Source organism: Pan paniscus, chromosome 7, assembly GCF_029289425.2.
Source record: "Pan paniscus chromosome 7, NHGRI_mPanPan1-v2.0_pri, whole genome shotgun sequence".
NCBI lineage: Eukaryota > Metazoa > Chordata > Mammalia > Primates > Hominidae > Pan > Pan paniscus.
In genome coordinates this window covers 120643463-120660479 of record NC_073256.2, presented here as the reverse complement: position 1 = coordinate 120660479, position 17017 = coordinate 120643463, and the positions used below count along the sequence as shown (strand labels likewise).

Here is a 17017-nt window from a genome sequence, read left to right as displayed (position 1 = left end):
TGCACTGACTTAATTTAGGGAAGTTTATGCGCATGACGTAGAGGATAGTTTCTATTTAAAAACCAACTTTCACTTGAAATACATTCCCTGTCACTCCCTACTCTGAAAGCTAATTGCTGCAGTGTTTGTAGCACAGCAATTAACCTTTGGGTTGTGTCCATTATGGTTGTATCCATTATGGTTGGCCAGAAATAATAGACCTTCTAATTACTACCTCCGGTGTTACTGGAAAAATAAAATTTTCAGTGCAGTAGTAACATGACACTGCAGGAAAGAGCCACATATTTTAATGACAGTTTGATGTATAAGACTGCCTCTTTGGAGCTCTGGTATAGTCATTGCAAATAAGAGATTCATAATGCTAAAGAAAAACAGCCTCAGCTCTATTAATGCTTTGAGTTACATTTTGTGCCTGTGAGTTTGCCCTGCTGGGTTTGTTTTCAGTGGATTCAAACCTACCATCTGGTCATTTTAAATATTTAATATGTTATCCTTTTTTTAACCAAAGCAGCCATGTTAAGTCGAATATTAGAAATAGTATTTTCCCTTTATAAAGCTTGTAGCATCTAGAAAAGGGCTTTTTGCCCCAATTTAGTAATTTAGACAATAGCTAAATTAATTTTTTTTGATGTGCAGAAGTAACTTTATACCAATTGTGGTTCATGGGCTGCTAATAACTCTGATTTTTTTTTTGATACTTTAAGTTTTAGGGTACATGTGCACAATGTGCAGGTTAGTTACATATGTATACATGTGTCATGCTGGTGTGCTGCACCCATTAACTCGTCATTTAGCATTAGGTATATCTCCTAAAGCTATCCCTCCCCCCTCCCCTCACCCTACAACAGTCCCCAGAGTGTGATGTTCCCCTTCCTGTGTCCATGTGTTCTCATTGTTCAATTCCCACCTATGAGTGAGAATATGAAGTGTTTGGTTTTTTGTTCTTGCGATAGTTTACTGAGAATGATGATTTCCAGTTTCATCATGTCCCTACAAAGGACATGAACTCATCATTTTTTATGGCTGCATAGTATTCCATGGTGTATATGTGCCACATTTTCTTAATCCAGTCTATCATTGTTGGACATTTGGGTTGCTTCCAAGTCTTTGCTATTGTGAATAGTGCCGCAATAAACATACGTGTGCATGTGTCTTTATAGCAGCATGATTTATAATCCTTTGGGTATATACCCAGTAATGGGATGGCTGGGTCAAATGGTATTTCTAGTTCTAGATCCCTGAGGAATCACCACACTGACTTCCACAATGGTTGAACTACTTTACAGTCCCACCAACTGTGTAGAAGTGTTCCTATTTCTCCACATCCTCTCCAGCACCTGTTGTTTCCTGACTTTTTAATGGTTGCCATTCTAACTGGTGTGAGATGGTATCTCATTGTGGTTTTGATTTGCATTTCTCTGATGGCCAGTGATGTTGAGCATTTTTTCATGTGTTTTTTGGCTGCATAAATGTCTTCTTTTGAGACGTGTCTGTTCATGTCCTTCACCCACTTTTTGATGGGGTTGTTTGTTTTTTTCTTGTAAATTTGTTTGAGTTCATTGTAGATTCTGGATATTAGCCCTTTGTCAGATAAGTAGGTTGTGAAAATTTTCTTCCATTTTGTAGGTTGCCTCTTCACTCTGATGGTAGTTTCTTTTGTTGTGCAGAAGCTCTTTAGTTTAATTAGATCCCATTTGTCAATTTTGGCTTTTGTTGCCATTGCTTTTGGTGTTTTAGATATGAAGTCCTTGCCCATGCCTATGTCCTGAATGGTAATGCCTAGGTTTTCTTCTAGGGTTTTTATGGTTTTAGGTCTAACATTTAAGTCTTTAATCCATCTTGAATTAATTTTTGTATAAGGTGTCAGGAAGGGATCCAGTTTCAGCTTTCTACATATGGCTAGCGAGTTTTCCCACCACCATTTATTAAATAGGGAATCCTTTCCCCATTGCTTGTTTTTCTCAGGTTTGTCAAAGATCAGATAGTTGTAGATATGCAGCATTATTTCTGAGGGCTCTGTTCTGTTCCATTGATCTATATCTCTGTTTTGGTGCCAGTACCATGCTGTTTTGGTTACTGTAGCCTTGTAGTATAGTTTGAAGTCAGATAGCGTGATGCCTCCAGCTTTGTTCTTTTGGGTTAGGATTGACTTGGCGATGTGGGCTCTTTTTGGTTCCATATGAACTTTAAAGTAGTTTTTTCCAATCCTGTGAAGAAAGTCATTGGTAGCTTGATGGGGATGGCATTGAATCTATAAATTACCTTGGGCAGTATGGCCATTTTCATGATATTGATTCTTCCTACCCATGAGCATGGAATGTTCTTCCATTTGTTTGTATCCTCTTTTATTTCCTTGAGCAGTGATTTGTAGTTCTCCTTGAAGAGGTCCTTCATGTCCCTTGTAAGTTGGATTCCTAGGTAATAACTCTGATTTTTAAAATTACATTGAAAACAAATGGATTAGAATAACTAATATTGTTAAAATGTCCATAGTACTCAAAGCAATTCATAGATTTAACGCAATTTATATCAAAATTTCAGTGACATTTTTCACAGAAATAGAAAAAATAATCCTAGAAGTCATATGGAACCACAAAAGACCCTGGCTAGCCAAAGCAATCTTGAGAGAGAGGAACAAAACTAGAGGCATCACACTGTCTGATTTCAAACTGTATTACAAAGCTACAGTAATCAAACCAGTATGATGCTGGTATAAAAACAGACCAATGGAACAGTAGAGAGAGCTCAGAAATAAGCCTATATATATAATATATATATAATATATACATAATGTATATATTATATATTATATACATAATATATAATATATATAACATGTATATAATATATATAATATATACATGTTATATATATTATATACATGTTATATATATAATATATATGTTATATATATAATATACATGTTATATATATAATATATATGTTATATATATAATATATATTATATATATATAATCAGCTAATCTTTGACAAGGGCACCAAGAATGTACAAAGGGGAAAAGATAGTTTCTTCAATAAATGATGTTGAAAAAACTAGACATCCACATGCCAAAAAATGAAATTGGGCCCTTTTCTTATACAATGTGAAAAAATTAACTTGAAATGGATTAAAGACTTAAATATAAGAGCCAACACTGTAAAACTCCTAGAAGAAAACATAAGGAAAAGCTCCTTGACATTGGTCTTGGCAATAATTTTTTTCGATATGACATCAAAAGCACAGACAACAAAAGCGAAATTATGTAAGTAGAACTACATCGAACTAAAAAGCTTCTGCACAGCAAAGGAAACAATCAACAGAATGGGAAGGCAATCCTATGGACTGGGAGAAAGTATTTGCAAACTACGTATCTGATAAGAAGTTAATATCTAAAATATATAAGAAACCCATACAACTTAATTGCAAAAAATACAAAACAAACAAACAAAAACAAAACAAAACCAACCAAAGAACAAATAACTAAAAAATAGGCAAAGGAGCTGCGTAGATGTTTCACCAAATAAAACATTCAAATAGCTAATAAGTATATGAGAAGATGCTCAACATCACTAATCATCAGGGAAATGCAAATCAAAACCACAATGAGATACATCTTATACCTCTTAGGATGGCTATTATCAACATGATGAGATAAATATTGGCAAGATGTGGACAAGAGGGAAACTTGGCACACTACTGGTGGGAATGTAAATTAGTGGAGGAACACCTCATTTCATTGCATTTTGCTTTATTGTGCTTCATAGATACTGTGCTTTTTACAAACGGAAGATTTCTGGAAACCCTGCATGGAGCAAGTCATTGGTGCCATTTTCCCAGTGATCTGTGCTCACTTCATGTCTCTATGTCACTTTTTAAAATTCTTACAATATTTCAAACTTTTACATTTTTATTATATCTGTTATGGTGATCTGTGACCAGTGATCTTCGATGTTACTATTTAATTATTTGGGAGCATTGCAAACCATGCCCATAGAAGATGGCGAACTTATCAGAAAAATGTTAAGTATGTTCTGACTGCTCCACTGACTGACTGTTTTCCCCATCTCTCTCCCTCTCCTTGGGCCTCCCTGCTCCCAGAGACACAACAATATTGAAATTAGGCCAATTAATAATCCTACAGTGACCTCTAAATGTTCAAGTGACAGGAAGGGTCACATATCTCTCACTTTGAGTCAAAAGCTGGAAATGATTAAGCTTAGTGAAGAAGGCACGTTGAAAGCTGAGACAGGCGGAGAGGTAGGTCTCTTGTGCCAAACAGTTAGCAAAGTTGTGATGCAAAGGAAAAGTTCTTGAGGGAAATTAAAAGTGCTACTCTAGTGAACACAAAAATGATAAGAAAGCAAAACAGCCCTATTACTGATATGGACAGAGTTTGAATGGTCTGGATAGAAGATCAAACCAGCCATAACATTCCCTTAAGCAAAAGCCTAATCCAGAACAAGGTTCTAACTCACTTCAATTCTATGAAGGCTGTGAGAGGTGAGGAAGCTGCAGAGCTAGCAGAGGTTGGTTCATGAGGTTTAAGGAAAGAAGCCGTCTCCATAATATAAAAGTGGAAGGTGAAGCAGCAAGTTCTAATGGAGAAACTGCAGTAAATTATCCAGAATATCTAAGATCATTGATGAAGGTGGCTACATTAAATAACAGATTTTCAATGGAGACTAAACAGCCTTATGTTGGAAGAAGATGCCATCTAAGACTTTCGTAGCTAGAGAGAAGATGTCAATACCTGCTTCAAAGCTTTTAAGGGTAGAATAACTCTCGTTAAAGGCTAATGCAGCTGGTGACTTTAAGTTGAAGCCAATTCTTATTTACCATTCCAAAAACTCCAATGCCCTTAAGAATTATGCTAAATCTACTCTGCCTGTGCTCAATAAATGGAACAACAAGGTCTGGATGACAGCACATCTGTTTACAGCATGGCTTACTGAATATTTTAAGTCCACTCTTGAGACCTATTGCTCAGAAAAAAAGATTTATTTCAAAATATTACTGCTCATTGAGAATATATCTGGTCACTCAAGAGCTCTGATGGAAATATACAAGGAGATTAATGTTTTCATGCCTGCTAGCACAACATCTATTCTGCTGCCTATGGATCAAGGAGTAATTCTGACTTTCAAGTCTTATTATTTAAGAAACAAATTTCATAAGGCTATAGCTGCCAGAGAGGGTGATTCATCTGATAGATCTAGGCAAAATAAATTGAAACCTTCTGGAAAGGATTCACCATTCTAGATGCTATGAAGAACATTCATAATTCATGGGAGGTCAAAATATCAACACAGAGGCTGGGCGCAGTGGCTCATGCCTGTAATCCCGCACTTTGGGAAGCTGAGGTGGTCAGATTGCTTGAGCCCAGGAATTCAAGACAAGCCTGGGCAACATGGCAAAACCCCATCTCTACTAAAAGTACAAAAAAGCCAAGCATGGTGGTGCGTGCTTGTAGTCCCAGCTACTTGGGTGGCTGAGGCAGGAGGATGACTTGGGCCTGGGAAGTTGAGGCTGCAGTGAGCCAAGATTGTGCCACTGCACTCCAGCCTGGGCAACAGAGTGAAACCCTGTCTCAAAAAAAAAAAAAAAAAAACCCACCATAAATGAGAGTTTGGAAAAAGTTGATTGCAACCCTCATGGATGACCTTTGAGGTGTTCAAGATTGAAGTGGAAGAAGAAACTGCAGATGTGGTAGAAATTGCAAGAGAACTAGAATTAGAAGTGGAGCCTGAAGGTGTGACTGAATTGCTGCCATCTCATGATCAAACTTTAATGGATAAAGAGTTGCTTTTTATAGATGAGCAAAGAGAGTCATTTCTTGCGGTGGAATCTACTCCTGATGAAACTGTGAATATTGTTGAAATGATAGCAAAGGATTTAGAATATTATGTAACTTAGTTAAAGCAGCAACACAGCTGAAGAGGATTGACTCCAATTTTGAAGGAAGTTCTGTGGGTAAAATGGTATCAAACAGCATCACATGTTTCAGAGAAATCTTTTGTGCAAGGAAGAGTCAATCAATAAGGTACAGTTCATTGTTGTCTTATTTTAAGAAATTGCTACAGCTACTACAGCCTTCACCAACCATCACCCTGATCAGCCAGCAGCCATCAACATCAAGGCAAGACCCTCCACCAGCAAAAAGATTATGACTCATTAAAGGCTCAGATGATTGTTAGCATTTTTTAGCAATAAGGTATTTTACATTGTTTTCTAGATGTAATGCTATCACACACTTGATAGGCTACAGTATATAGTAAACAAAAGTTTTATATGCACTGGGAAACCAAATAATTATGTGACTTGCTTTGTTGCAAAATTTACTTTATTGTGGTGGTCTGGAACCAAACCTGAAATATCTCCTAGGTTTACCTGTATGCTATATGGAAAACAGTATGGAGGTTCCTCAAAAAATTAAAAATGGAACTACCATATAATCCAGCAGTCATGCTTATGGTTATATATCCAAAAGAACTGAAGTCAGTATGTTGAAAGGATATATGCACGTCCATGTTCATTATAGCATTATTCACAATAGCCAAGATATAGAAACTACTTAAGCATTTGTTGGTAGATGAATGGATAAAGAAAACATGATGTAAGTATACAATGAAATATAATTCAGCCATAAAAGAAGGAAATCCTGCCATTTGCAACAACACAGATGAACCTGGAGGACGTAATACCAAGTGAAATAAGCCAGACACAGAAAGACAAATACTGTAAGATCTCACTTATATGTGGAATCTAAAAAAGTCAAAATCACAGAAGCAGCAAGTAGAAAGGTGGTCGCTAGGGGGATGGGGGAAATGGGAAGATGTTGGTCAAAGGAGAAAAAATTTCAGTTGTAAGATGAGTAAGTTCTGGGTTGGGCGCGGTGGCTCACACCTGTAATCCCAGCACTTTGGGAGGCCGAGGTGGGTGGATCACGAGGTCAGGAGATCGAGGCCATACTGGCTAACACAGTGAAACCCTGTCTCTACTAAAAATACAAACAATTAGCTGGGCGTGGTGGCAGGCACCTGTAGTCCCAGCTACTCGGGAGGCTGAGGCAGGAGAATCGCTTGAACCTGGGAGGCAGAGGTTGCAGTGAGCCGAGATTGCACCACTGCACTCCATCCTGGGTGACAGAACGAGACTCCGTCTCAATAAAATAAATAAAAATAAGATGAATAAGTTCTGGGGATCTAATGTACAGCATGGTGACTATAGTTGTATACTGTATTATATACTTGAAATTTGCTAAGAAAGTAGATCTTAAGTGTCTCACCACACACACACACACACACACACACACACACATACCACAAAATGGTAACTATGTAAGGTGATGAATGTGTTAATTAACTTGATTGTGGTAATCATTTCACAATGTTTATGTATATCAAATTATCACATTGTATGTCTTGAATATACACAATTTTTATTTGCCAATTCTACCTTAATAAAGCTAGGGAAAAAGAAATACAAAAAATAAGCACAATGGGATAAGTAGTATCATAGGTTGATAAGTGAAGGAAAACATGGAGTTAAATTTTTAGAGAAAGTGGAATTAAAGAAATATGACTATATTTCAATTCAATAGAACGGATTTTATAGAGGAGATGGGCTTTGGGGAGCTACTTGAATGTCAAATTATTGAGAGATTTGGTGATCTCGACATGGTATGTGGATGGGGAGATGGTTTAGAGGCAGCAATGGGATAATTTAATACAAAGGATCTTGTATGTTCTCACTTGAAGGCAGAAGCAGATGCACTATGAATAATGAAGCTTAAGCATTAGGGACCTTTCCAAGGCTCTATCTAATTTGATATTTTGGAATCTTACATTCTTTTTCTTTAAAAAGGTCTCAAAATTGTATAAGTTTAAGAACCTCACAATCAAAATTCACTCTTCTTGAATGGAGGAAAATAATATAGTGGAGACCAGGGAAGTTGGGTATTTCAGATGAGTTTTGAGGCAGTTAATAACATCTAGAAGAGTTTAATTGATTTCTCCTTTGAAAGGGAAAATGGTGGAATAGGAGGTTGCTGACATATATTTTTTGAATAATAAACCTTGTATTACTAGTTAACTTTTGTATGCATAAATTTGACAAAACTTAAAACTATGTATTTATTTATTTATTCATTTATTTATTTGAGGGGAGACGGAACCCTGAGCAGCCCATGTACATGGAAGATCTTTATTGCAGAGATCTTTAAACCAGGTAAGCCCTGCCAGCTTTTGTCCCTCCACTCCTTCCTCCAATCCAGAGTTCCTTGCTGCCAAAGGAAGAATTTGTGGGAAGAGGAAACTCTTCTCTCTCATTGCTCGGCCTGGCCCTCCACCTTTTCCATTAATGATGAAGAATTTCTTTTCATCAAATGGTCCTCTTCATTATCCTCTTTCCCTGGGTTGGATTTTTCCCCACACTGCCATGTCTGAAAGTAGAATTGAGTTATCCTCAATGTGAATTCAGCCTCCAAGTAACTCCACTAATGAACAACTTAATTCACAATAAAAACATGGGTCAGTCTTGACTCTTTTTAAATGTAATTTTGGATGATCACTTTTATTTTTAATTTTAAAACATGGCCGTAACTAAAATAATTATACGTTTGCTCAAATTGAATGGATTATAATCTTAAAGATAATATTCAAGAGAGAGAGATGATTTAAACAAGAATCTTATTTATAAAATATTTCTATCTTAGTAAGAACTCTGGATAGAATAAATGTTGTCTTTAATTTGATTAACAAATTCATTGTAACATAAATGACAATAGGAGAATTATATGGGACGTTTAACAACTAGAGACATCTGAGATTGTAAAAGCCATTCTATGGTCTTACTATAGTTATAAGACAAACTGAAAGTTCTAGTATGTCTTCCTACATAAAATTTTCTTAAGTTAAAAAAAACCACACAATTGGCAGGTCTAGGCTTGAGTTGGGTGAGACTGGAATATAATGGGAGGGACAGACATAAAGAGGGGAGATAGAATACGTATTTCCAAGCCAGTATAAGAAACTATTAACTTTGGGTCCCTTATGGCTGCATGGAATAAGTGGGAGTCTGATGTGGAAAGGAGACTGTTGCCTTTCTTTCACATCAATCATGCATGACTTTTATGAAAACATGTTGGAAGAAAATAGGAAAATTTCACAGTATAGTATATACACAAAAGCAAAAGGCAAAAATGAAATAAATACACAAAGGTAAAAACAACAATGGTATACCATACACAGCTATTAAAATGGTCAAAATCCAAAGCAGTGACAATACCAAATGCTGACAAAAAAGTACAGCAACAGGAACTCTCAATCTTTCCTGGTGGGGATGCAAAATCATATAGTCACTTTGGAAGACCATTTGGTTGTTTCATATAAAACTAGACATACTCTCTCCATATGATCCAGCAGTTACACTCCTTAGTATTTACCCAAAGTTGTAGAAAATGTATGTTGACACTAAAACCTGTACATGGATGTTTATAGCAGCTATGTTTATAATTGTCAAAACTTGGAGGTAACCAAGTTGTCCTTCAGTAAGTGAATGGATAAACTGTGGTACATCCAGAAAACGGAATCCTATTCAGCACTAGAAAGATGGGCTATCAAGCCATGAAAAGACATGAAGGAAACTTAAATGCATATTACTAAGTGAAATAAGCTAATCTGAAAAGTCAAAATACTACAGTATGATTGCAACTATGTGACATTTTGAAAATATGGAAAACTGCATAGGCAAAACTATGTAGACAGTAAAAAGATTGGGCCAGGTGTGGTGGCTAACGCCTGTAATCCCAGCACTTTGGGAGGCCAAGGCAGGTGGATCACCTGAGGCTGAGGTCAGGAGTTTGAGACCAGCCTGACAAACATGGAGAAACCCCGTCTGTACTAAAAATACAAAATTAGCCGGCTGTGGTGGCACATGCCTGTGATCCCAGCTACTCAGGAGGCTGAGGCAGGAGAATCGCTTGAACCCGGGAGGCAGAGGTTGCGGTGAGCCAAGATTGTGCCATTGCACTCCAGCCTGGGCAACAAGAGCAAAACTCTGTCTCAAAAAAAAAAAAAAAAAAAAAAAAAAAAGATTGGTGGTTGCCAGGGGTTAGGAGGGAGAGAAGAATAAATAAGCAGAGCATAAAGGATTTGGGGGCAGTGAAACTACTCTGTATGATACTATCATGGCAGTTGCATGTCATTGTGCATGTGTCAAAACCCACAGAATATAAAACATCAAGAGTGAACTCTAACACAAACTACAGACTTTGGGTGATAATGATGTGTCCACGTAGGTGCGTGGATCATAACAAATATACCATCTGGTGGGGGATGCTCATAGTCGGGGAGGCTGTGCATGTGTGAGGGCAGGGGGCGATATGGGAAATCGCTGTATTTTCTGCTCAGTTTTGCTGTGAACCTAAAGCTTCTAAAAAAAATACAGTTGAAAAGGAAAGGAGAGGAGAGGGGAGGGGAGGAGGGCGCAGGAAGGATTCCATGAAAACTTCCCAGAACGAGACTGACATCTTGCTTTCGAGAGTCTGGTGGTTAATTTAAAGGATGGAAGGGGTTGGGGGCTCCTATCTGGGCCTTAAAAAGCCATGGGCAAGAGGGAGTTGAAATTACCAGAGTTTCCTAAAACATCAGTTACATAGTGGGTGAAATAAAAGCAAGGTCTGTGCAGACACACAGGCACTGACACTACTCTGCCTAGAGGCAGTGGTCAAATCCCTAGCAGTGGGCGGGGGGTGGGTATGGGGGTCCTAGGGGATTTCCACTGCCCCACATTAATTAAGTCAACAATTACTAAGCTGTACTCTGTGTGTGTGCGTTTGGGGTGGGGAAAACTGCACCAGGGCCCCAAGAGGTATCTGGGAAAAAACCCACAATGGCAGGGAAGTGAGTGATACTGCCTCCTCTAATGGGGAAATTAGATAAGGCAGAAGAAATTTCTAGAAAAGTATATATAGGTTGGTCATGTTTCATCCAGTTTTGTAAATGGAATTTCCATTTAAGATTTCTCAAAACAGAGAGCTATATACTACCAGACTTTGCAGAAAATGTTGGAATAGACACATTCCTTGGCTTTTTTCCTGTTGGGCTGGTTTAACTGTAGTTGAAATGTTGGCAGTCCATTGTATTCAATAAGAAAAACAGGGATTTAAGACATTTTGTAATTATCTTGAGCTTCAGGGAAACTATAGGAGAAAAAAAAAACTGACCCATCTTGGATGTCAGGCATGATTATTAAACCTGCTTTTAACATTTTATTTAGCATTTGATTCCCTACTTAAGGCCTTCGCATAAGCCCATCTCATATGTTTCTTAAACCTGATTTACACGCGTTTCCAACTGTGAATAGAATGGAAACTCTCATACTGGAGAACTAATTCTCTTTTGGAAAAGGACTGTTTCTTCTACTTGCTCCGGTGTTTTTCGTAATGAGTCTTTTAAAACATTTCTCCTGATCATAGATTCTAGGTTTCAAGCTTAATAGTGAGATTACTCAGAAACAGGCAGTAAGAAAATGACTTTCAGGTGGGAGAAGCGTGGAACATGAACAAGATATTTGGTGACATCCCAGACTCTGCAAAGAAAGCCTGGTGAAAATAATCAGGAAATACAACTAGTAGGTTTTGTGAGTGCAAGTATAGTTCCTGCACACAACCTTCCCCTTAGGACGACTAGCAGGAGGCAATGTGGTGTGGCTAATAGCAAGAACTGTGGCTTTAGACTTTCTGGGTTCCAATACTGGGCTGGGCATTTACTAACTCTGTACCTTAGGTAAGTTCCTTAAGTTCTCTGACATGGTTTCTATATCTGTGAAATCAGTTTCATAACAATAATCAATTTTTCGCTGCTCGTTGTGAGGCTTAAGAATTAATTTATGCAAAACACTAAGACTATTTCCTGGCAAGTAGTAAGATGCCCAATTAATGTTGGATGTTGCTATGTCCATTGAGGAAAGCCCCTGGAGGCCTTCTGACATACAGGCAGATGATAGTGGCATGAACTATTCTGACAGGGACATCAGGCATTCCTTTTATCTTCCCTTCATGTCAGGAGGTGCTTATGAGAATCATGCAGCAACCATTTCTTATTGCCCTTGAGTTTATGGGTCAACTAGTTGGTTCTTCTGGTCTCCACTGAGCTTGCCCATGAATATGTGGTGAGCTACAAGGCAGCTAGGTGGTTCTGCTTCTAGAGGTTGGCTAACTATTCACTGGGACATTTCTATTGTCTTCCATGTAGCCTCTAATCCTCCAGCAGGCTAGTCTAGCTACAGTTTGTTCACTTGGTAGCCTCAGGGTTTCAAAAAGGAGATTGAAACTATGCAAGGCCTTTTGAAGCCTAGACTTAGAATTGGCATGAAATGTCTTCTGCTGCATTCTTTTGGGCAAAGCCAGTCACAAGGCCAACACAGATTCAAGGGTTGGGGAAATACCATCTCTCAATGGGAGGAGCTTAAGAGTCATCTTGCAAAGGAGAATGAATAAAGGAAAGGGAATAACTGCAGCCATTTTCCAAACAATCTTCTGCACCACACAATTTAATAATTTCTTATTCAGCATTTCTGGCATGTAGTCATGTACCTGGAACGTCTTCCAAAATGGGTAGCTCACTGTTTTACTAGGCAGCTCTCACTGTGGGAATGTTTTCCCTTATTATCCCTCTGTAGAGACACAGACTCTCACAGAATCTCTGAATCACAGAATTGAAGGTCATTCAGGCAATGGACTCTTTGAAGCCAGGTTCCTGTACAGGAAGCCACAGGAAGTCTGCAATTTCCACTGATCTGTCCCAGTTATACCTTTTGGAGCAAAACAAAACATGTATTTGTTACTCATTTGTTTTTAAGAGCTTCTAATCAAGGCCAACATGGGCATTACATAACAGATACATGCTCCATTCCAGCCACTGTTTATTCATGGTCCTTTATTTATTCATGTGCTCAATATATATTAAGCAGTTTCCATGGGTCAGGAATGCATCTTAAGGTAAGTGAGGTGTGGGGTTTCAAGTCACTTAGATTTGGATTTAAGCCTCATTTTACTATCTGCCAACTGTGTGAGACTGGGGAAAGTTATTTAATTTCTCTAATTCTCAGTTTCCTCACCTAAAAAATGGGTATGATTATCCCTACCTCACAGGGAGATTATGATAGTTAAATAAAATAACAAATATAAAGTGCCTGGCCTATACTGGACACTCAGTTAATGGTAGCTATTAATCATTATTATTAAGGGATAATAATATTCTGGATATGTTTTCTGTGATCTCACCATCTCCTGTTGTGATCTCAAATTATTCTTCATGTCTTGACAATGCTTCCTTTTTTGTTTTTTAGACAGAATCTCTCTCTGTTGCCTAGGGCTGGAGCGCAGTGGCGTGATCTTGGCTCACTACAACCTCCACTTCTCAGGTTCAATCCATTCTCCTGCCTCAGCCTCCCGAGTAGCTGGGACTACAAGCGCCCGCCTCCACACCTGGCTAGTTTTTTAATTTTTAGTAGAGATGGAGTTTTGCCATGTTGGCCAGACTGGTCTCGAACTCCTGACCTCAGGTGATCCACCCCCTTAAGCCTCCCAAAGTGCTGGGATTTCAGGCATGAGCCACTGTGTCTGGCCAATTTTCATATTTTCAGTAGAGATGGGGTTTTGCCATGTTGACCTGGCTGGTCTTGAACTCCTGACCTCAGGTGATCCACCTACCTCAGCCTGCCAGAGTGCTGGAATTAAAGGCTTGAGCCACTGTGCCCAACCAACAATGCTTCCTTCTTTAGAATGAGTATTATTCTGCATATACACTAGAGTATAGCATAGTGGTTTGAGAAAATGGCCTTTGCAGTCAGACATATCTGTATTTGAATCCTGGCTCAGTCATTTACTAACTCTGTTATTTAAACCCTCAAACCTCAGTGTATAAATCTGCAAAATAAAAAGAAGAATTCCAAGCTTTGGCATGAGAATTATAAGAAAGAAGGTATATAAAACCCTTAGCTTGGTGCCTGACACTTAGTGTGTCCTTGCACTCCCACTCTCCACTAAGTGGAAGCTGTGCATTTTATTCAATGCATTTTTGTTATGAGTAGCACGGTGCCCTGGAAAGAATCAGAAGAAAACAGGTCAATTCACTCCAGCTCTTGGAGTCTTCACCTCAATGTGTAAGGAAGGGGACCAGTTCTGTGGTCCCCAGGGTACCTGATAGCCCAGCAATTGCTTCCTCCAGATTGTTCCTTCACTTCCTTTATCAGAAATAGAATTATGTAGGAGTGTTGGAGTGTAGAAAGTGCATGAAAATGGAAATTCACAGCCCTTCTAGATGAAATAATCCCATAATTTTGAGCATCTTGGCTACCCAAGAATGTGCCAGGCAACCCTGGCTTTGGTGATCAAGTATGACTATCTGGAAAGTCAAAGTTGGAGAGAAATTGCCCCCTTTGTCCAGGCATTATGCCAGGAGTTATATATGGTGTTAAACAGAATATGGGGCGTCACAGTAGCTGTAACTGAAAGGGCAGGCAACTAGATAGTCTGTTTTGAAAAGCACTAATGACCAGGGGCTAATTTCCTTTCACTGGCTACATTTTATTCAGAGGTGGAAAGGAAGATTGGAGCAAATTATTCACTTCCATATTCTAGTGCCTTAGAATGTTTTTTAAAAATCTGAGTCTTGGCAAATGATTTCCTTAAAGATAACTCCCCCAGACATGATGAGTAGATTTAATATGAGGAGAGGATTGCAGAACAGTTGTGGGACTTACGACTTTTTTAATGTAAAGAGCTCCCACTAGTGTTAATAGAGGATCCACAGGAAACATTCAGTGCAATACACAGCATTGCCTGACTTTGGTGAAAGGCCTGATGTGCCATCACATATTATGAATAGCAGCCCACTGTAGCTGCATGCAGCTCATCTTGTTATTGTTGGGTTTGGTTCCATTTAGGACTCAGCATTGTTTTATGTTTATTCTTCTTTTTCCAAAGTCTCACTGTAAGTTATCTAAGAAAAATACTATGTCTAAGATGTAGTTGAGCAATGAAATTTTTTTTTATTGTTGTTTTTTGCCCCTATGAGAAAAGCATTTCACTCCCAGGTGTGTCTCATTAGCACCGTTTCTGACTTAAACAAAGGTGCTCCTTTAACACAGTTGCAAGAGTGGTTCTGTCTTGTGAGATTCCTGTCATTTCAATTGGAATATTGTTCTTTAAGCAGCTGACCATATATAGGCTGTATCAACATTATTTGTCTAAGAGATATATCTCTAGATGCTCATCTATTCTCTTAAACCACTGAAAGAGCAAAAGAGATTATGAGAGAGATGGCTAGGTTTGGCACAAAATATGACATTTCTTAATAAATTAAGCCTCTGAAATGTATTAGAACTATTATAAAACACTTGTAAATATTTATAACTTTTTAATCTTTAAGCATATGATAAGGAAAAGTCACCATAAACAGTGCAGTGTGTTCTGGTTAAAGTCTTAGTATGTTAGAGTGGTGTCAGAAAAATCACCCCTGGGAACAAAAGAGCAAAGAGCAAGAAAGCTTATATCATGGTGTCAGGTCCAACAAACATTATTTTGACATAATCATGAACTTCCATAACATATGATAATTAAGTCAGTCTTCCATAATAGTATGAAACTTCCACAATGTATGACAATTAAGTCAAGGAAAAGTGATCCATAATATAAGAAGAATAAGAAGACATTGAAATTACCAGCTAGACAAAAAGACAATAACATAGAAAAAAGGGAGAAAGAAAATATTTAGCAAATACATTCACAAAATTATAGCTAAAAGAAACATTAGGAGACAAATTGGACTACCATCTCTCCATAGGCTTTCTGCATCTTACTCTGTTCCCCATGATCAAAGTTTTGAAAATATTTCTTTTAAGTGATAATTATAATGAACATTTATTGGGCACTTACCATGAGTCAGGTTTTTGCAGAATGGTTGCATCATCTTGTTTAGTTGTTCCAATAACTCTTTAATCCTAAGAGGTATTATTATTATTGTCACTTTTCCAGATGGCTCGCAGAGATTGAGGAACTTGCCCAAGGCTACGCAGCTTGTGAGTGACAGAGCCAGGGTGGGAACCACGTCTGTCTGATTATTATGATCTGAGCATTATGCCTGCCTACTCCTAGCTCCAATCTCACACTTCTATTATCTGCTTTGCATCGTAGATGCTAAATCTATGCTGGCCAGTATGGAAACCACTAGCCACATGTGGCTCTTTAAATTAAACTAATTTAAAATTTTGTTCCTAGTCATCTCATACACATTTCAAGTGCTCAATAGTCCCCATGTAATTAGGGGCTATTGTATCAGACAACACAGATCATAGAACATTTCCATCACAGCAGAAAATTCTGCTTCATATCAGGAGGTGCTTATGAGAATCCTGAATTCTAGACCCTGTAAACAACATTTTCTTTCAATAAACTCTCAGTGCCAATGGAAAGCACTGATGGGAGGTGGGAGAAACCACTGTTCTTCCTCTAACAACCTCTGATGGCTACAGACTCCGGTGTCCTTTGGCAATTTTAGCATCACTGGCTGTGGGCTATAGCTGCTGGTAAGCAGTGTGTAGCAGTGGTGGCAGCTGCAGGCCCCGGTGATGTGTCAGTAGTTCTGGCAGCAATAGCAAGCCTCAGCAGTAATAGAGATGAATGCCTGACAGGACTGGTAACAGCAATTTCTTCCTTTCTTTTGCTCCAGCCTTAGGGTGGTAGCAGATTCCTGAAGTTGCTAATTTCTCAGTTATCTCATAGTCTCATTTTTACTCCTTCAGCCCTTCCAGCACTTGTAACTATTTTTCCTATTAACTCCTCAATTTGAAATACCTGGATTGTTTCTAACTAGACTCCAACTCTGAGTCTAAGATCTTAACCAGTAAATTATGGTTGAAAGAAAATGAAAAGTGTTAAGATTTAACCAAATGTAGAATGACTATTATCTAGACCAAAGCTGGAGTGAATATTAGCTAGAATGAAAGCCTAAA

At 38.3% G+C, this 17017-nt stretch overlaps 1 protein-coding gene and 1 long non-coding RNA gene across 5 annotated transcripts in view; one reads left to right on the top strand and one right to left on the bottom strand.

The window, feature by feature from the left end:
• The window catches only part of LOC129398636 (uncharacterized), a 96626-nt gene that overhangs the window by 24027 nt on the left and 55582 nt on the right, over nt 1-17017 (top strand). For 2 of the 4 annotated variants that reach the window (XR_008626466.3, XR_008626464.3), the window contains exon 2: nt 8163-8227. This is a non-coding gene — a long non-coding RNA (uncharacterized LOC129398636). Of the gene's footprint in view, nt 1-2982; nt 8228-17017 lie in introns of those variants that run through there. The other 2 variants (XR_008626465.2, XR_010112828.1) reach the window with 2 other exon arrangements.
• Nucleotides 12794-17017, bottom strand: part of BAALC (BAALC binder of MAP3K1 and KLF4) — a 141129-nt gene continuing 136905 nt past the window's right edge. Inside the window, exon 3 of the mRNA XM_055116817.2 lies at nt 12794-12814. Coding sequence (XP_054972792.1) covers nt 12809-12814 — 6 coding nt within the window. The 3' untranslated portion in view covers nt 12794-12808. The remainder of the gene's footprint in view (nt 12815-17017) is intronic.